The 20240-nt window shown below is 52.1% G+C and overlaps 1 protein-coding gene and 1 long non-coding RNA gene across 5 annotated transcripts; one reads left to right on the forward strand and one right to left on the reverse strand.

Annotated features, from left to right (window-relative positions):
• Positions 1 to 518: 518 nt before the first annotated feature.
• Positions 519 to 8061, reverse strand: LOC136303930 (uncharacterized). 4 transcript variants are annotated; one of them, XR_010724310.1, is made up of 3 exons: positions 7974 to 8061; positions 7214 to 7356; positions 519 to 837 (listed from the first exon to the last, which is right to left on the reverse strand). It is a non-coding gene; the product is annotated as an uncharacterized lncRNA (long non-coding RNA). The 4 variants fall into 4 exon arrangements; XR_010724309.1 differs by having other exon boundaries at positions 7957 to 8057; XR_010724308.1 differs by having other exon boundaries at positions 7214 to 7372; positions 7957 to 8057.
• Positions 8062 to 11252: 3191 nt separating this feature from the next.
• Positions 11253 to 13281, forward strand: LOC136303929 (serine/threonine-protein kinase pim-1-like; the record flags this gene model as incomplete). Its single annotated transcript, XM_066207631.1, has 5 exons — positions 11253 to 11330; positions 11454 to 11504; positions 11710 to 12076; positions 12713 to 12892; positions 13140 to 13281. Coding segments are annotated over 5 exons (783 nt in total), but the record flags the coding sequence as incomplete, so codon positions are not given.
• Positions 13282 to 20240: the final 6959 nt, after the last annotated feature.

Here is a 20240-nt window from a genome sequence, read left to right on the forward strand (position 1 = left end):
CGGGGGGTTTTTCCGGACAAGACGGAAATTTGGGGGAGAAATGGAGATTTTGGGGAAAAAACCAGGGATTTGGGGGAAAAAAGGGAGATTTTAGGGGGAAAATTTGGAAATTTAGGGGGAAGAAATGCGATTTAGGGGGGAAAAATGGGATTGACGGGGGAAAATGGAAATTTAGGGGAAAAAAAAGCGGATTACGGGTGGAAAACTTGGAATTCAGGGGAAAAATGGATATTTAAGGGGAAAAATGAAAATTTAGGGAAAAAATGGGGATTTGGGGGAAAAAAAAGAAGATTTAAGGGAAAAATAGGATTTAGAGGGGGGGAAATGGTGATTTTAGGTGGAAAAATGGGGATTTTAGAGGGAAAAACGAATTTTTTGGGGGGAAAAAGTCTCTTTAAAAAGAAAAAAAATCCCCAAATTGGCAAAACCTGAGGGGAAAAATTTTCCCCAAAACCGCCTCAAACTCCCACAAACAAAAAAAAAAAACCCGCGGCGACAGCAAAACAACAACAACAAAAAGCGGCGATCTGAAAATTTATTGAAATTTAATTTTAATTTTATTTCGCTTCCGGCGTTTAATCGCCGGCGCCGCTCCCGCCTCGTTCCGTACAAGATGGCGGCGCACGAAGCGGAAGTTGGGTCATGGCACTTCCGGTGCGAAATGGCGCCGCGCTTCGCGGTCATTCCGTACAACATGGCGGCGAGCGGCTCTTTCGGTGACGTGCGCATGCGCGCGGTGACATCACTTCCTGGCGTGGCGAAGATGGCGGCGCGCAGAGTCCTCCGGCTCGGTTCGTCCCGGCAAAGCTCCAGGAGGGTCTCGGGGGGATGGAGGCGCTGATTTAATGAGATGCAAATGAGCGGGCGTGGTCTGAGTGGGGTTGAGCGTGGTTTAATCTCGATTTGGGCGGGGTTTTGAAAGAAGGGGCGTGGCTAGCGCGTGATTGACGTTTGGCACCCCCCCAGCGGAGCGGCAGGCGCGCGCTGCCCGGCCCTGGCCACGCCCCCCGCAGCAGATTGGCGAATGGCGAGAGAGGTGAGGGGGGGAAAGGGCGTGGCCTCAGGAACGAGGCGTGGTTTTAAGGGAGGGGGCGTGGTTTCGTCGTGAGGGGATTTGGCGGGAAATTGTTTGGGGGAGGTTTTTTCCCTCGAATTTTGGGGAAATTTCCGGGATTTGGGATGTTTTTCCCTGGATTTGGAGGTTTTCCCCAAAATTTGGGGATTTTTTCCTGCAAATTTGAGGTTTGTCCCAAAATTTCTGAGTTTTTCCCAAATTTTTGGGGTGTTCCGTGGAGTTTTTTGGGAATTTCCCAGGATTTGGGGTGGAATCGGGGAAAAATTGGGGAATTTCGGAAAACTGTGGGGTAAATTTGGGATTTTTCCCCCAAATTCTGTGATTTTTACCCAAATTTTCGGGATTTTTTTTTCCCCAACAAATTTTGGGATCCTGGATGGATCTGAGGGAATTCCCGCTGGAATTTTGGGTTAAAATTCCCAAATTTTGGGATTTTTTTCCCCAAATTTTGGGCGTTTTTTCCGTCAAATTTTGATTTTTTTCTGCCCAAATTTTTTTGGTTTCTTCCCCAAACTTTGGGATTCCAGGGGATTTCTGCTGGAATTTTGGGGTAAAATTCCCAAATTTTGGGGTTTTTTCCTCAGCTTTGGGCTCTCCCCGAGTTCCTCTGGGCCCGGTGCCCTGCGGGACCTTCCTGACTGGAGCTTTTTGGGTAAAAAACCGGAAATTTTGGGGAAATTTTGGAGAATTTTGGGAGATTTGGGGGAAATTTGGGAATTTTGGGGGAAAATTGGGAATTTTGGGGACAAAGTTTGGCGGTTTCGGGGAGAAAATTTTGGAATTTTGGGGGGGGAAAATGGGAATTTTTGGGGAGGGAAAATTTGGGAGTTTTGGGATAAAAATTTCGGGAATTTGGGGGGGAAATTTGTGGATTTTTGGGGGAAAATTTCAGAAATTTTCAGGAAAATTTGGGAAGTTTTGGAGGGAAAATTGGGAATTTTGAGGAGAAATTTTGGGGAGGGCAAAAATCAGGAATTCGAGGATGGAATTTCTGGCAGGAATTTGGGAATTTTAGGGATAAAAATTTGGTGATTTGGAGCTGGAAAATTTGGGAATTTGGGGAGGAAAACCTGGGAATTTTGAGAGCAAAAATAGGGAATTTTGGAGAGGAAATTTGGGAATTTTGTGAGAAAAATTTGGGATTTTTTGTGGAGGGGAAACTCTGGGAATTTGGGGTGGAAATTTTGGGAATTTTTGGGAGGGAAAAACCTGGAAATCGGGGAGGAAATTTTGGGCGGAAAATTTTGGGAATTCTGGAGGGAAAATTTGGGAATTTTGGGGATAAAAATTTGGGAATAAAAATGTGGGAATTTTGGGGGAAAAGTTGGGAATTCTAGGAAGGAAAATTTGGGAATTTTGGGGATAAAAATGTGGGAATTCTGGGGGGAAATTTGGGAATTTTAGGAAGGAAAATTTGGGAATTTTGGGGATTAAAATTTGGGAATTTTGGGGATAAAAATGTGGGAATTTTCGGGGGGAAAATTTGGGAATTGGGGGGGGAAGTTCGGGGATTTTGGGGAGAAATTTGGGGAATTTTGGGAGTGCAAAATTTGGGAAATTTGAAGGGGAAACGTGGGAAAATTTTTGGGGGAAGAAAATCGGGGAATTTTCAGAGGGAAACTTGGGAATTTTGAGGGGAGGATTTAGGAATGCTCTGGGGGGGAAATTTGGGAATTTTTGGGGGGGAAAAATTTGGGGATTTTTGTCTCTCCCCTCCCCCCCTCCAGACGGGCGCCCCTCCCCCCCCTGGCGGGGGCAGCTCCGGCGGCTCCGAGAGAACCAAGAGCTGGTGGTGAGTCCCAAAAAACCCCAAAACCCCCCAAATTTACCCCAAAATTCCCAGTAAAAATTGGGATTTTTAGAGCCCCAAAAATCCCCAAAATTGGAATTTTTGAAGTTCCAAAACCCCCAAAATTCACCCCAAAATTTCCACCCAAAATCTCAAAAATCACCCCAGAATTCCCCCCAAAAATTGGAATTTTTAGAGCCCCAAAAATCCCAAAAATTCACCCCAAAATTTCCACCCAAAACCCCCAAAAATGACCCCAAAACTTCCACTGAAAACTGAGATTTTTAAAGCCCCAAAATCCCCCAAATTCACCCCAAAATTCCCACCTAAAATCCCTCAAAAAACCCCAAAATTCCCACTAAAAATTGGGATTTTTAGAGCCCCAAAAATCCCAAAAATTCACCCAAAAATTGGCATTTTTGAAGTCCCAAAACCCCCAAAATTTCCACCCAAAATCCCAAAAATTTACTCCAAAATTCCCCCCCAAAACTGAGATTTTTAAAGCCCCAGAATCCCCCAAAAATCACCTCAAAATTCCCACTAAAAATTGGAACTTTTAGAGCCCGGAAAACCCCCAAAATTCACCCAAAATGCCCCAAAAATGACCCCAAAAATTCCCATTAAAAATCCCAAAAAATGACCCAAAAATTCTGACTGAAAATTGGGATTTTCAGAGCCCCAAAATCCCCCAAATTCTCCCCAAAAATCCCCCAAAACCCCCAAACCCCCTCCCAGTACAAACCAGTACAAACCAGTAAAGAAAAACCCCAAACCAGTATAAACCAGTACAAACCAGTCACCCCAAATCCCTTCCCAGTTCATCCCACTTCATCCCAGTGATCCCTAAACCCCCTCCTAGTACAAACCAGTAAGGAAAACCCCCAAACCAGTACAAACCAGTATAACCCAGTACAAACCAGTACAAACCAGTATAACCCAGTAACTCCCAGTATCCTCCAGCGCCGGGCCCTGGCCCTGAGCCGCTCCCTGGAGGCCGCCGAGCGTCGAGAGAACCCAGTTCAAACCAGTACGGACAGGTGAGGGCACTGGAATGGGGACTGGGGGGCACTGGTTTATACTGGGATGGACTGGGGGTGGGTTTGGGGTCACTGGTTTATACTGGGATGAACTGGGAGTGGGTTTGGGGGTCACTGGGTTATACTGGGATGGAGTGGGAGTGGGTTTGGGGTCACTGGTTTATACTGGGACGAACTGGGAGTGGGTTTGGGGTCACTGGTTTATACTGGGAGGGACTGGGAGTGGGTTTGGGGTCACTGGTTTATACTGGGATGAACTGGGAGTGGGTCTAGGGTCACTGGTTTATACTGGGATGGACTGGGAGTGGGTTTGGGGTCACTGGTTTATACTGGGATGGACTGGGATTGGGTTTGGGGTCACTGGTTTATACTGGGATGGACTGGGAGTGGGTTTGGGGTCACTGGTTTATACTGGGATGGACTAGGAGTGGGTTTGGGGTCACTGGTTTATACTGGTTTAAACTGGTTTTGGGGTTTCTAGGCGTGGTTTAACCTTTGCCCCCCCCAGGTGAACCGACCACGCCCCTTGTCAGGCCACGCCCCTTCCCTTATATGGAGCGACAGGGGCGGGACAAACTGGGCGGGGCCTGGGGGTCACTGGGTTGTACTGGGAGGGAGTGGGAGGGGCCAACGCGGCTCTGACCCCGCCCACCGCGCCGATATGCAAATTTATGTAAATGAGAGCACAAATAAACGCGGATGACGTCACTGACCACGGGGACTGGGAGTTACTGGTTTCTACTGGGAGGGGCCTGGGCGTGGCTCTGACCCCGCCCACCTCACTGAGGCGCCAGCCTTATGTAAATTTATGCAAATGAGAGGCGAAATAAACGCGGGTGACGTCATTTGTACGCCAAGGAGCAAAGCGGCGCCGGGGGAATGATGGGATAAACCGAGGCACAGAGCGCCGCAGGGCATGACGGGATACACCGAGGCGCAAAGCGGCGCCGCAGGGCATGACGGGATACACCGAGGCGCAAAGCGGCGCCGCGGGGCATGACGGGATACATCGAGGCCCCAAATGACCCCAAAATTGTCCCGAATTTCCCCCCCAAAAAATCCGCCCCAAAGTTCCCCAAAAATCCCCAAAATTTCCCTCAAATTTCCCCAAAATCTAAAAAAATTCCCAAAATTTCCTCAAAAGTCCCAAATAATCCCCAAATTTTACCAAAATCCTCACAAAAATTCCCAAAATTTCTTCAAAAATCCCCCAAAATTCTTCAAAATTCCCCAAATATCTCCCCCAAAATTGTCCCCAAATCCCCCCAAAATCGACCAAAATTCTCCCGAATTTCCCCCCAAAAACAGCCCACAAAAATTCCCAAAATTTCCTCAAAAATTCCCCAAATTTTACCAAAATCCAAAAAAATTCCCAAAATTTCCTCAAAAGTCCCAAATAGTCCCCCAAAATTCCCAAAATTTCCCTCCCAAATCACCCAAAATTTCTCCCGATATGACCCAAAATGGTCCAAAAATTCCCAGGATTTCACCATTCCTTCTCCGAATTCCTCTGAATCCCCCGAATTTCCCCCTAAAATTCCCAAATTTTCCCAAAATTCCCCCAAATAACCCCGAAATTTCCAGAAAAAAAACCCCAAATTTCCCCCAAAAAGTCCCAATTTTTTTCCCAAATTCCTCCCAAAATCCCCCAAAATTTCCCCCCAATTTTTTCCAAATTACCTGAAATTTCCCCCAAATTCTCTCAAATTTCCCAAAATATTCCCCCAAATTTGCCCCAAAATGACCCCAAATCCTCAAAATTCTCCCAAAATTCCTTCAAAACTCCCCAAAATTCCCCCAAATTTTCCCAAAATCTGGCAAATTCTCTCCCCGCAGAGCGCCCACCGGTGGCCCTCGAGGTCGGAAAGTTTTGGGGGGAAAACCCCGAAATTTGGGGTGAAAATTTGAGAATTTGGGGGAAATTTGGGATTTTTGGGTTCGTTTTTAGGGGAATTCTGGGGGGAAAATGGAGGATTTGGGAAATCTGGGAGAATTTTGGGGAAATTTTGGGAGATTTGGGGTGAAAATTGGGAATTTGGGGATTTTGGGGGGAATTTTTAGGGGATTTTGTGGGAAAATCGAGAAAATTTTGGGATTTTTTGATGGTTTGGGGTCGTTTTTAGGGGGATTTTTGGGGAAAATTTGGGGGGAAAACCCCAAAATTTGGGAAAATTGGGAAAAAAATTGGGAACATTTGGGGGGATTTGAAAGATTTAGGAATTTTTGTGGAAAATTTTGGGGAATTTTGGGGGAATTTCTTCAGGATTCTGTGGGAAACGTTCGGAATATTAAAAAAAATTGGGAAAAATTGAGAAAAATGGGGGAAAATTGGGAAAAAATTGGGAAAAATGGGGAAAAATTGGGAAAAAAATTGGGAAAAATGGGGGAAAATTGGGAAATTTTGGGAATTCTGGGGGAAAATTTTGGGAATTTTTTCGAGGAAAAAAATTGGAATTTTTGGGGGGGGAAATTTGGAGTTTTTGGGAAATTTGGGGATTTTTGTGGGAATTTTGAGGGATCCCCCCTCTGCCCCATAGATCCCAAATCCCAAACCCCGCCCCACAGATCCCATCCCCGCCCCCCAGATGGCTCCTGCCCCACAGATTGTCCCGCCCCCGTCTCTGCCCCACAGGAGCCGCTGGAGCCGCCCCACAGGATCCGGCGCCCCCCGAGTGACCTCCTGAGCAAGCCCTGCCACGGTGAGCCCCACGGCTGAGCCCTGACCCACGGATCTGTGACGCACGGCTGAGCCCTGACCCACAGAGCCCTGACCCACAGAGCCCTGACCCACGGATCTGCGACCCACGGCTGAGCCCTGACCCACAGAGCCCTGACCCACGGATCTGTGACCCACGGATCTGAGACCCACGGCTGAGCCCTGACCCACAGAGCCCTGACCCACGGATCTGTGACCCACGGCTGAGCCCTGACCCACAGATCCCTGCCCCACAGATCCCTGCCCCACAGATCCCTGCCCCACAGAGCCCTGACCCACAGATCCCTGCCCCACAGAGCCCTGACCCACAGATCTGTGACCCACAGATCCCGGACCAACAGATCCCTGACCCATAGACCTGTGACCCACAGATCCCTGCCCCACAGATCCCTGCCCTGCCAGGGGCCGGGGCTCAGGCCTTGGCCTTTTGGATTCATGGAACACATCCAGGTTTGCTCAGCACCAGAGACACCTTTGCCTTGTCTGTCCCCACCTGTCATCAGTGCCTGCAGTGATGGAACCTGGGGACACTTTCTCCATTGGGTCTCTCTGTGTGTCCCATTAAAACTGCAAAAAACTTCAGTGTTTTAATTTACCTTTGAGCTCTTGAGAAGTTTTTGGAACACTCTTTCAGGGACAGAGTTGAATGGAAACACCAAATCCACGGGAGGGTCGTTCAAGTCCTTGTGCTGTTTCTGTGCTGCTGAGCTGGGCCGGGCTCCTGGCACAGAGGCAGCTCCTTGCAACAAAGGAAACTTTTAGAAAGACATTTCTCCTGAGGAGAAATCCTCCTTCAGATGGGTCACCTGTATTATTTGAAATGTAGACTCAGAGTGAAAGTTTACAGTGGCATAACAACCTTTTCTGTTCCTTTCTCATTAATTGTTAACCCTCTCCTTTTTGTTTGTTTTGGTTAATTTTGCTTTTAACAGCAGAGAACATCATTCTTACATGGAATATTAGGTTTTGCACTTAGGCTAATTGATATCTACGCCTGTAGAACCCACACCTATGGAATATTAAGTTTTAAATACAATACGTACGTTTCATGAGCAAAAAACCACGTTGAACTAAACAAGTGTCCCCCAGCCCCTCCAGGATCCCCAACTGTTCCCTCAGCGCCCATTCGCCCGCCCCCAAAGCGTCCCCGGATCCCTTGAACGCTCCGACCCCACAGATTCCCCTTAGAGCGACTTCAGGGATTCATCTCCAATCATCCCCCCCGGCCTCGGAGCCCCTCGGAACACGGTTCTGCGCCTAAAAACTCCTGCCCCGCCCCGCGCCCTAGAGAGCTCGGTGACAGCTCCCCAAGCTCCCCGCAAGTGCTCCCGAGCCGTACACGTTCCCCCCGAGGACCTCAAACCGCGGCTCGGACACAAAAGTGTCCCCAAAGCGCCTTCCCGGAGCCCCAGACGCCGCGTTCGAGCCACTTCCGGGACTACAGCTCCCAGCATGCTCCGCGGCGCACTTGGAGCGCTACTCCAGCCGTGACTCCATCTCCCATCATGCCCCGCGCCCCGCCGACAGCCATTGGAGCTGCGCCTCCACCTCCCGTGATGCTTCGCGGCGCCGTTCAACCCTGTTCTACCCGCGCCTACAACTCCCATCATCCCCCGCGCCCCAGAGAGTCCCCTCAGAGCCCCCCAGGTGCCCGCCCGGACCCCGAAGGGCCCCGGATTCCCCTCCCTGACCTCCAAGTGCCCCCCTGGACCCCGAATTGTCCGACAGAATCCCTAAGTGCCCCTCCAAGTGTCCACCCGCTTCCCAAATGTGTCCTCCAGACCCTCAAGTTCTCTCCAAATTCCCTGCCCCAAATGTGCCCCAGAAAAGTCTCCATGAACCCCAAAGTTGCCCCTTTTACCCTGTCGGAGAAAATGCTAAAGAAGATGACAAAAGGACTAAAAATAGAGCAAATCAGCATGAAGAAGAAGAAATCAATAGCCAGTAGTGGTCAATCAATTCATGAAGGGAAGTGTGTTACTTAGAACCAATGACCAATAACTTTTTTCGTGGCAAAAAATATATTGATTTTTTAATGTCAATATAAAAATTAGGTAATAAAATATAGAAAAATGTTATCATAAAACTGAAAAATAAATTTCTAATTTTATTATTTACATAAGTTTGTTTTTATTAAAAAATGCAGAATTTTCTTTTATGTTTTGGGAGCGCAGTCCACGGTGGGTGATGTCACACGTGGTGAGGCTGGGTGAGAAGCAGGTTGTCCAAACAGGGTCAGCCTGCAAGGGGCTCATTCTTCGCTGTGCTCAGAACTCCTAAGGAGACATTCCGCACCAAGATCACCTAAAGAACGCTTCAGTCAACTCTTCAATGAAATGAAAAATAAAAAAAATACTCCTGCAATTAAAAAACCAAAAATCACGAGGTGCGCTTTGATATCTTCCTCCTTAAGAGAATTCCGAACTGATTCCAAGCAGCTGCACAAGCCATGGAGACTTGAAGACAACTGAAGGAAGACAAAGAGCTCCGCAGGGATTTCGGTGGTTTTTTATCCGGTGGATTTGGGGCTGAGTCCAGGAGCCCCGAGGAACAGACCCCTGAGGAACACCACTGGTGACCGGCTGCCAGCTGGATGCGACGCCATTCCCCACCACCCTCTGCCTTTGCCTCCCCAGCAAAGAGTGCTCCTGTCCAAGCCGTGGGCCACCAGCTTTCCCAGGAGTGTGCTGTGGGAGACAGTGTCAAAGGCCTTGCTGAAGTCCAAACAGACAACATCCAAAGCCTGTCCCACATCCACCACGCAGGTCACCTGTTCATAGAAGAGGCAGGTTGGTCAAACAACACCTGCCCCTCCTAAACCCGTGCTGGCTGGCTCTGATCCCCGGGCCGTCCTGTAGGTGCTGCATGATGACACTCAATATAAACTGCTCCGTGACCTTACCGGGTACTGAGGTCAGGCTAACTGGCCTCTAATTACCAGTTCCTCCTTCCCACCCTTTTTGTGAATGGCTGTCACATTGGCCAGTTTCCGGTCCTCCGGAACCTCACCAGTGAGCCAGGACTGTTGGTAGATGATGGAGAGCGGCTTCACAAGCTCATCTGCCAGCTCCCTCATCACCCTGTGGTGGATCCCACTTGGGCCCACAGATCTGTGAACATCCATTTGGCTCAGCAGTTCTCTGGCTGCCTCCTCCAGGATAACAGGGGCACCATTCTATTCCCTGACACCATCTACCAGCCCAGGAGGGCAGCTGTCCTGAGGACAAGCCATATTCCCACTAAAGACTGAGGCAAAGAAGGCGTTAAGCACTTCTGCCATCTCCTCATCTGCAGTTCCTAAGTTCCCTCCCACATCCAGCAGAGAACAAAGGTCGGTTTTCAGCCTTCCTTTTGCCGTTAATATATTTGTAAAACCATTTTTTATTTTCCTTCACAAACTTGCTGCCGTTGGTAGGACATTTAGTGACAGAAGCTGCAGCTCGTTCTCCAGGAAGGGTTCTTGGAAAGAGCAGACAGGACTGTGGAGAAGATTCTGGGAAAGCTGAAACAGCTTTTAAAAAATGAAACAAAAATGGAAAGAACCAATCCAAGATGGTTTTCTCTATTTATTTCTATGCTCCCCTTTTCCATTTTGCACTACTTCTCCATCCCATTAACTACAAACGGATCTCACCTCTAAGATCCATGATTTGGCAAGTTTTAGACGCTGTAAAATACCATGAGCTACACACAATTTGCCTACCCCCGTTTTTCTTGGAAAGCAATGCTGGAGACGCAAGTGCAGTGCTTGGGCCAGGTACGAATTCTGCATTCAAGGAATGTTCTCTGACAGTGTGTGACCCTCAGCAGGGACAATGCACAGCAGCGGCCAAGGGGATTGCTCTGCCACAGTGCAGGAGTCAAGGCTCTGGGTCTTGGCTCAACGGGGCAAAGTTCCCGTGTTTGGAAGGCTCAGGGGCTGCCCCCAGGGCGCGCGGGGCTCGGCGTGGCGCTGAGCGGGCGACGGACAAACGGCCCCGGGGAAAAACGGCCCCGGAGCTTCAGTTGCAGTGGCAGCAGCGGCAGCAGCAGCAGCAGCAGCAGCAGCAGCAGCAGCAGCAAAAAAACCTCCTCTTGCGACTCCCTCCTGCTTCTCCACTCCCTCTCCTGCAGTCCCACACCCGCTCCCAGTCCCCCTGTCCCGGTGTCCCCCTCCTCTCCCAGTGTCCCTCTCCCCTGCAGGGCCGGGCCATGCCCCCGGCCCGCCCCCGGCCCCGGGCGGGGCTGCCCCGTCCCCGCCCCCGGGCCTCCCACCGCGCTCTCGCCTCCGCCCGCCTCTGGCTGTCCTGGCGATGGCGGTGCTGGGCGGGGATCGGTGCCTGGGCCAGGGACAGTATCGCCGCGCTTTGCCTCCGCCTGTTCCGAGCCCGGCCCCGGCCCCTCCCGGGCCCCGCGGACACACGCGGCGCGGCCGCTCCCGCCGCCTGCGCTGCGCCTTCCCCGGCCCGAGCTCCGCCGCTGGCCAGCGCGGCCGCCGGCCCCGAGCCGCCAGTGTCGCCTTCCCAGGAGCGAACGCCTGGGGATGCCCGGCCTGGGGTGGTTGAGGGGCGCTCAGGGGCCGTTCCTGGCCCCAGGCCGAGCGCTGACAGCCGCGTCTCACCGGCAGGGAAGGCGCAGCGGGGCCTCCAGGAGCTGTACCGGCTGGGTTCGCTGCTGGGGCGCGGCGGCTTCGGAACTGTCTTCGCGGCGACGCGGCTTTCGGATGGCGCCCCGGTGAGCGGCGGGCGCAGGAGGAGGGGGTGCAGGAGGAGGAGGAGAAGGGCGGAGGAGGAGGAAGAGGATGGGGCTGGGCAGGGCGGGCGGTGAGCTCAGCCCGCTGCTCCCCTTGCCTTGCAGGTGGCCATCAAAAGGGTGCCACGGAACCGCGTCCGGCACTGGGGAGAGCTGGTGAGTGAGCGGGGGCCAGCGGGAGAAGCCGGGGCGTGCCGGGCGGGGACGAGCCGAGGCCCGGCAGGGTGGAATCCGCCAGGACGCCTCGAGGGAGAGCGGGCGTGGGGCCAGCGGAGGGTGCAGAACATCCCGGGCAGGGTGAGCGCTTCCCCACCCCTGGCAGGGCCTCAGCCCCACTGACGGCATCGTGGTCCTCCCACAGCCCAACGGCACCAGCGCACCGCTGGAGATCGTGCTGCTGGACAGGGTCTCCACTGGCTTCCCTGGTGTGGTCCAGCTGCTGGAGTGGGTGGAGCTCTCCAACGACATCGTGATGGTGCTGGAGCGCCCGGAGCGGTGTCAGGACCTCCAGCATTTCATTCGGGCACGGAGGTTCCTGTCCGAGGAGGTGGCGCGGGAGCTGTTCCGCCAGGTCCTGGAAGCTGTGCGGCACTGCACCAGCTGCGGGGTCCTGCACAGGGACATCAAACCCCAGAACATCTTGGTTGACCTGGCTACCGGGCAGGCCAAATTGATTGACTTTGGCTGTGGCACCTACCTGCAAAAGACAGCATACACTCAATTTGCAGGTGAGCCCACGCAGGGGGGTGCTCCCGGTCCCAGCATCTCATGGCCCAGCCTGGGTGTGGCAGCAGGGACTCTCCCTTTTGCTGCCAGACACAGCACTGAGTCTTCAGCCAAGTGGCTTTTGAGCAGGGGTGTGTGGGGGGCCAGCTTCCAGCCCTGCTGGCAGCCTTTGCCAGCCACTCTGCCCAGGACTGGTGCTGGGGTTGGGGCAGGCAGCTCGACAAAAACACCTGTGGGTGAGAGTAGCAGAGAAGCGGGGGCTAGAAGCAGTGCAGCAGCCAGTTTGGTGTGCAGGCAAGAATGGGCTTGGGCCGCTCTGCCTGCCTTATTTGCCCTGGCTTCATAATGTTTTTTGGGGCAATGCAGTCAGGGAGGATGAGGGCATGGTTTTTCCCCGGCGCTGAGTGGGTTTTTCCTTTGGATGTCATGGCCAGGCCTTGCCACGGCTTCCGCTGCCCCCTTCTGACACTAGTAGCTTTTTTTCCAACCCTGAGTTTGTAAACAAGTCACTGGTGCTGGTGAGAGAGCAGCAGGTCACCCCCCGTGCCACTGGTGCGGCCCCCACATGCCCAGGGATGCTGGGGCCAGGCTCTGGGAGCAGCAGCATCCCCCTGATGAACTCCATCTGTATTCCATAGGAACACCGTCCTACAGCCCCCCGGAATGGACCCACTGTGGCTGGTACTATGGCGAGCCAGCTACCATCTGGTCCCTGGGCATCCTGCTGCACCAGATGGTCTGTGGAGAACACCCTTTCAGGAGGGGTCAGAAGATCAGCTGGGACCATCAGCTCTCCCTGCCACAACAGCTCTCTCAAGGTGGATGCTCATCTCTGGGCACGGGGGGAATACCAGTGCTGGGAAACAGCAGTTGGCTTGTGAGCATCCTGCTTTGGCAGCTGCTGAGGAGGTGGCACATGTCCTGCTCTCCTGATCTCCTCCAAAACAGGGAATTGGTGGGAAAGTTTGGGCCCCGCTCTGAGCACATGCAGCATGGCCTGGGCATGGGAATAGTGGGACAGGAGCTTTCTCCAACTGACTGGTGGCTTCTGGTTTCTCTCCCCAGATTGCCAAGATCTGATCAGGTGGTGTTTATCAGTGCACTCCTTGGACAGGCCCTCATTAGAAGACCTGTTCTGTGATCCTTGGATGCAGGATACTCATCTGCCGTAGAAGAAGGGAGAGAGCCACAGGCACACTTTGATGCAGGGCCCTGGTGAGTTCCAGCTGCACACATGCCTCGGCGATCAGAAGCAGAGCAACCCAGACTTTTTGTCCTGCCTGTGTCACTGCGCAGGGCTCATGGGATGGGCACAGGCAGCCCTCATGCTGGAGCCGAGCTGCTCTGCCCAGCACTGGTGGCTGCCATCCAGGCTGGTTTTGCTTGTCCTGGTTCACTGACAGCTGGGGCCCTGGGCAGAGCCCTGAGAGCCTGGTCTCACCCCCAGGGAACAAGAAGGAGCCCCTGGAGAAGCTGGACAAGGTGGGGCTGCTGCTGCTGGAGACAGCAAGGACAACATCCAGGATGAAAACCTCTTCTGGGACCTGGCCACCACAAAGCTGAAGATGACTGACTTCGATTCTGGCACCTTCTTCAAAGCCAGGCTCCACAGCCAATTTGCAGATGAGTCCACGCACAGGGGGATGCTCCCAGATTTGGGCATTGCACGGCCTGTCCAGGAACCACAGGTTCCTCCCTTTGCTGGGGCAGGTCCAACTGATTGTTCAGTGGGCTGCCAAGCTGCTTTTTGGCAGGGCTGGGGGCACAGGCTGGGGTGGTTACGAAATGGGAGTTGGCTCCTGGCCCTGCCAACAGCCCCCACCACCCACCGTGCCCTGGGCTGGGGCTGGGGCAGCCAGCCCGACACAAACAAACCCCCCAGGTGGGAGCAGAGGTGGGACTCCAGAGCCTGTCCATGGGCTGCTTTGCTTTGCAGGCAAGGAAGGGCTTGGGCTGCTCCACTGCCCTTGTTTGCTTTGGGATCACCATTATTTTGGGGGGCAGTGCAGGGGGGAAGAGTGAAAGCATGGGCTTCCCTCACTGGTGGGTGGGTTTTTCCCAAGCATGTCAGAATTGGCCCTTCCTCAAGTCCCTGACAGAGATCACATCTTTTAACTTTTCCCTTGTTTCCCCTTTTTGTCTGTTAATTTGTTGTTTGTTTTTCTAAAGGAAGTGTTCTAGGTGGTGTCCAGTCTGGATTGGGAAGTGCTTGGGACCATCTGTGGCGTGGATGGGCCGCGCCCTTGGAGAAGGCTGAGGACGTGGTTTGGGAGCAGCTTTTCTTCCCGCGGCGGATGGCGTGAGGTGGGTCCCCGTCTTCTTGGCACGGGTGGGGTAAGAGCTTTTGGGAGATGGCAGCCAGCACAGGAGCATCTTGCTCTGGGCAGCTGCTGAGGGCTGGATGCGCCGTGGCTGGCTGCAGGCTGGGCACACGTCCTGCCAGCAGTGATGGGCAGCTTTGGGCCCAGCCCTGAGCACGGCCAGCGTGGCCTGGGCACCGCGGGCGGCTGGGACAAGGGCACAGGAGCCTTCAGCTGACGGGCGGTTTCTGGTTTCTGTCCTTGCAGCCGGGCTCTGCGGGTGCTGAGGCTGCTCTGGGCTCTGCCAGGGCTCTGCTGGGCTCAGCACCGGGCCGGAATCAGCCAAAGAAGAAACGGTGTGCCCTGCAGCAGAGACTTGCCTTGAGCATTTTGGCAATGCGGCTCAAGTTTGCAGAGTGTACATCTCCAAGAGAAAACATGATACCGCCCAAAAAATAAACTTCTTCAATACCTTCTGAAATGAAATCAATCTGGGATGGCCCCAAATGACATTTTTAAGCTTGCTCAAGCTGTAGCTCAGCTCTTCTCTGAACAGTTCTGTACTCCACCTGCCTTTTCCTTCACAATGCTCTCTATTTTTCCCCAGTGAGTTCCCAGCCCATGCCAGTCTCCATCACACTGTTGCCTTCCTTGGTGCCCCTCAGCATGAGGAAGACTGAGTCCCAGGCTTAGTGACTTTCACTGGCTGAAGAGTAGCAATGTCTCAGAGGCCCAGAGACATTTTAGTGTCATTCAGAGCTGCTCTCCAGCCCTCAGCTCTCCTCACTGCTGAGTTCCCACTCCCTTTTTGTCGTCCTTCCAGCAGGATGACCAAGGGGCTCTTGGATGTCTCTGTATCCATGCACAGAAGGCTCTGTCTGCGCCAGGGTTTCCATAATGTCTTTGTACCCATGGGTATGGAATGAACACAGAGAGGGAAAGTGTCAGGCACGGTCCTTGTGCACTCCTTCCTTTCTATACAAGACACATCCATGCACACCCCACATACAGATGTATTAAAAGGATAGGGATGGATAGAGATTTTCCACAGAGCTCTAACTTTGGCTCACTTGTAAGCTGGAAGCCAGGGGATTTTTTTCCCAGCTTTGTGTGAGTAGGTGTCTAAGAGCTGAGGAGAGCAGCATTTAGAAGCAGTTTCAGGATTTCTAGGCAGGAAATGGAGCTGACAACCATCAGTGTAACTCGCTGTATTCATCGCGATGGGATGCTGGTTCTTTAGGAATATGGCACAATGGAGAGACAAGACTTGGAACAATCCCAGCTCTCTGTGGATTTGTGCAAAGGGAGAGCAGCAGGAAAACTTTGTGTCTGCTTTGGGGGACACAAGGTCCACGGAGCTGGGGTGGCAGAGGGAAACGCGGGCTGGTGGCAGGTGAAGTCCTGTTTCATGACATCCCAGAGTGGCACAGGACAAAGCTAAAAGCACCCACCACCCCACTGATGAAATCCTTGGGCTGCTACACATAGTATAGGAAAAACTGCTGTCACACAATCCATTGGGATTTAAAACTTTCATTTGCAACACTTTTGCTCCAAGTTTCAAACTGCCAAAGTTTTACACTCAAGATGCAGTCGTGCACAATCCATCTTTCAATTTCCTATTGCTTTAAGTTTAAATTTACTTCATATTAGAAAATAATTCCAAAATCTGCAAAAGAATGCAGCTGTTGAATCCTTGCCATGAGCACATTTACAAAGTAACTGACTTCTCATTTCAAAACATCACTTACATCTTTTTAATCCACACTTATGGAAGACTTTTAACTACACGGTTTTGGGGCAGTTTTCATCTTTTGTATTTTTTCCGGTTTTCTCTTTTCTCTTTTTTTTCTTCCTTTTTTTTTTTTTAAACAGAAAACACATCCTAAAGAATGTGTTTCCTTTGCTCCCTGTTCCTTTATGGAGCAGCTCCCTTCCCACTGGCCCTGCAGGGCTGAGGCTTTTCCCCGTTGCTGGGCACAGACTGATGGAGCAGCACTGCTGAACACGGGGACACACAGAGGGAGCAGGAGCAGCTGCCTGTGTCCACCTGCAGCTCCAAGGCCCAAACTCTGAGCAGACAGGGCTGGAAGAGACTGGCAGGCTCCCTGTTTGCTGTGCTGCCCCACTTGTGCCCGGCCCAGCTCTGCGGGAGGCAGAGGGAGAACAAGGGGCAGCTCCGGCCAGCCCCCAGCACAGGAACACCTCCGGCCCCGGGCCCTGGGGCACTGTCAGCACCCGCTGCTCCGGCCACGGCTTCTGCTGGCCCTGACGGCGACAACCAAACTGTGCCTGATCCCCAGGGAGCAGCAGCAGGGCCTGGATCCGATCCCTCAGTCTGGGGCAGGGCTGGACAAACGACCCCCACAGCAGCAGCAGCAGCAGCAGCAGCAGCACATGGAGCTGACTTTGAGCACAGCCCCCGCCACTGTTCCCTCCCGTGGGCAGTGGTGTCACAGCAGCCTGAGGCACCCGGGTGCCCTCAGGGCCCGCAGGGACTTGAGATGGCAGCCCTGGGCTCCTGGGGGTTGTGCAAGGAACAGAGGTGAGGACTCCCTCTCCACGTGGAGCTTCCAGATGGAAAAGGCTGCTGTGAGCAGGCAGCTGCAAGGGCAGAGAGAGGAGGGTCTCGACCCCTGGATCTGTGCCACTTCCACAGTCCTGGGCAGCAGCCACCGAGCCCCGGGGGAACAGAGGGCACAGCAAGAGGGGCAAAAGCAGGCAAGGTCAGAGACTGGAGAGAGCCGGACCTGGGAGCAGGAACAGCTGCTTCATTGCACTCTTGGAGAAAGCTCTCGGCTGTTTCTAAGCGCTGAAAGGCGTGAAGGGCAGAGAGGAGGGGACACCAAACAATGCTCCTGTTTGCACACCCTACCCTGTCTGTGTTCCAGAAGGAATTAGATGAACTGTATTCTTCTCTCTGAGTTGTCTCAGCATGAGCAGCTTAGCACCGGGAGCTGAAGGAACTGAAGCCTTAGACCACAGGAGCTGAGCAAGAGAAAACTTTCTGAGCAAATGAATGCTGCTAACATGGATCTAGCTGAATCCAGCTGATAGAATCCTGGAATTAGAGAATCGTTTCTGTTGGAAAAGACCTCTGAGCTCATCCAGTCCAGCCAGTCACCCAGCAGTGCCAAGCCCAGCACTCAACCATGTCCCTGAAGCGTCAAGGCCGGGACAGGAGGCCTGAGTGAGGCCTGAACAAGCGGCCCTGAGCCAAAGGTGGCCTCTGGATGGACCTTCCAGCCAAAGGTTATCTTTGTATCTGCTCATTATGGAAATATGCATGATCATTAGCGTTGTGTTTAATGTATCCACTCATTAGTAAAACATGTATTGACTTTTCTGTATTTAGAAGCCAGACAAGGCCATGAAATCTGACATCTGGCCTCGTTTGGGGCTGGATGGTCAAAGTCACCTCCCTTGGTTCCTCCTTGGCCTTGGCCAGGCTTTGGGAGGAACCCAAGAGGAGGATGAATCCAGAAGTTCCCACTCCAGAAGTGCTGTCAGTGTGTTTATTCAGCACTGTCAGAGCTGGGCCCTCTCCCAGCCAGGCTGGAGCCTCAGCTGTGGCTGGAGGCAGCTGCAGGAATTCCCAGTGTCCGGGAGAGGCTCTGCAGTCCTTGGCTGTGACAGCTTCCCCAGCTGCTGTGTGGGTGTGGGTGATGGGAAAGGCTGAGGGTAACTGGTGATGGATCTTTCTCAATCACTGCGGGCAATCCGTGGTAGTGACGGCTGGCTGCATTGCTGAGCTGCTCCTTCTGTGCTCCTTTGCTGCTTTGAACTGTAGTAAATTTCACTGATTCCTTCAGGTGGTGTCTGTGTCCTTGGTGCTGAGCCTGCCCACTGCGAAAACAAAATTGGCATAGCTTGGCCGGATCAGCACAAAATGACACTTTTTAAATCTAAAGGTGAGGAATCAGTCCTATCCGAAATTCCCGGATGGGAAGCCCTTCCCTAGAGTTCTCTGGCTCTGGAGTGGGCTGAGGTGGGAACAGATTTTTGACAGGGGCCACTGTATTAGAGGGTGTAAAGTACCCCACACTGGCTCTGAAATGGCTCACTACTCAGCCTGAGTGGGTACCACAGTGGTCTCTTGAAAAGGAGAGACTTAGATGCCCTAAAAACCCTGGTACAGGAACAACTGGCTCAAGGACACATAGAGCCATCTATGAGCCCTTGGAACACCCCAGTATTTGTTATAAAAAAGAAATCTGCTAAGTGGAGGTTACTCCATGACCTGAGAAAAACCAATTCCATGATGGAGAGAATGGGCACATTGCAGCCTGGTGTGCCATCGATGTCCCACAATGCTGCCTGCCTCCTGGGACATCCTGATTGTGGACTTAAAGGGCTGTTTTTTCACTCTTCCATTACCCCCAGATGATACCCCAAAGTTTGCCTTGACCGTGCCTTCTATTAATAACACTGCACCAGTGCAACGTTACCAATGGAAAGAACTTTCCCAAGGCGTGGGAAACAGCCCCACAGTGTGTCAGTGGGGTGTTGCTCAGGTACTCTGATCAGTGAGAGAACAGTTGCCAGGGGCATACTGTTACCATGGCCTGGATGACATTTTGATTGCAACCCAAACCAGAAAAGAACTCTCACTGATTCAGCCAAGCCTGTTGCAAGCGTTCAGACCACTTGGGCTGCAAGTAGCACCAGAGAAAGTGCAGCAGCAACCACCCTGGAAATATTGGGGACTCAAAATAATGAACCAGACCATACAGCCACAAACAATTCCATTTCCAACCAAAATTCTAACTCTAAACGATGCACAAAAACTCTTGGGTACCATCAACTGGGTCAGACCTTACCTAGGACTGACTGACTCTCAACTAGCACCTTTATTTGACCTCCTAAAGGGTGACTCTGAATTAACTTCCCCCAGAAAATTAATCCTAGAGGCAAAAGCTGCTGTTGAAACAGCAGAGCAAGCTATCACCAACAGACAAGTCCACCGGATATGCCCAGAGGTGTGGATCACTGTGTTTATTCTCATTGTTAGTTTTCATCCTACTGGTGTTATTGGGCAGTGGAATCCACGCTGGCCTGATCCTTTGCACATTCCAGAATGAATGCTTCCACCTCATCAAGCAAAAAAGACGGCACCCACTGTCTTTGAACTAACTGCACAGTTAATTATCAAATGTTGTCGCAGGTGTTTACAGTTGAATGCTACGGATGCTTCAAAAGTTGTCTTGTCTCCGTGACACAAGAGCAATTCTAATGGTGTTTTGCTAACAGTACAGCCTTGCAAAGTGCTTTGCAAGGACACTGGAACGCTTTGGGCACCTGCCCGACGTGTCTGTCCTACCTTACGTCCTGTCCAAGACCACCAGCAGCATTCTCCTGGTGGCCCCTCCACAGACGGTGTGGAGCCGTGTGTGGAACAGTGCTGGAAACAGCTTGTTCACCGACCTCGTGGAGAGCTGGGACTCTTAGAGTGACGGTGCATTTAAGGATTCTGTTTGTTTACAAACTGGTTTTCTGTTTACAGAGTGGTTTTTTCTGTTTACAAATTGTTTTTCTGTTAATTGTTAATCTTGTTAATTCTGTTAATTGGTTTTTCTCAGGGTTTTAAAAGTTGAACGTTTTCTTGTTTTAGTGTTAAGTTGTAGTTTGGAACCATAAGCAGTTAACCTGTAACATGCCAGCCCGGAAGATTGTGATCTCGCCTGACAGCTCCTGGGAGTGAGTGCTGCAGCTCCAGTGGTACATGGGACACATCACTGGCTGAGCAGAATTAAGTTTGTCAAAACCTCCTTCAAATTAAACCCATGCTGTCTTGTGTTACCCTGTCTGCAAAAGGGCCCTTGCAAATGGGATAACGGAAAACAATCTGCATTTTAATAAAAGCAAA

The sequence above is a fragment of the Chamaea fasciata genome, unplaced genomic scaffold, assembly GCF_029207755.1.
Source record: "Chamaea fasciata isolate MVZ Bird 193981 ecotype frontalis unplaced genomic scaffold, bChaFas1.0.hap1 SCAF_43, whole genome shotgun sequence".
In the NCBI taxonomy this organism is placed as follows: Eukaryota; Metazoa; Chordata; class Aves; order Passeriformes; family Sylviidae; genus Chamaea; species Chamaea fasciata.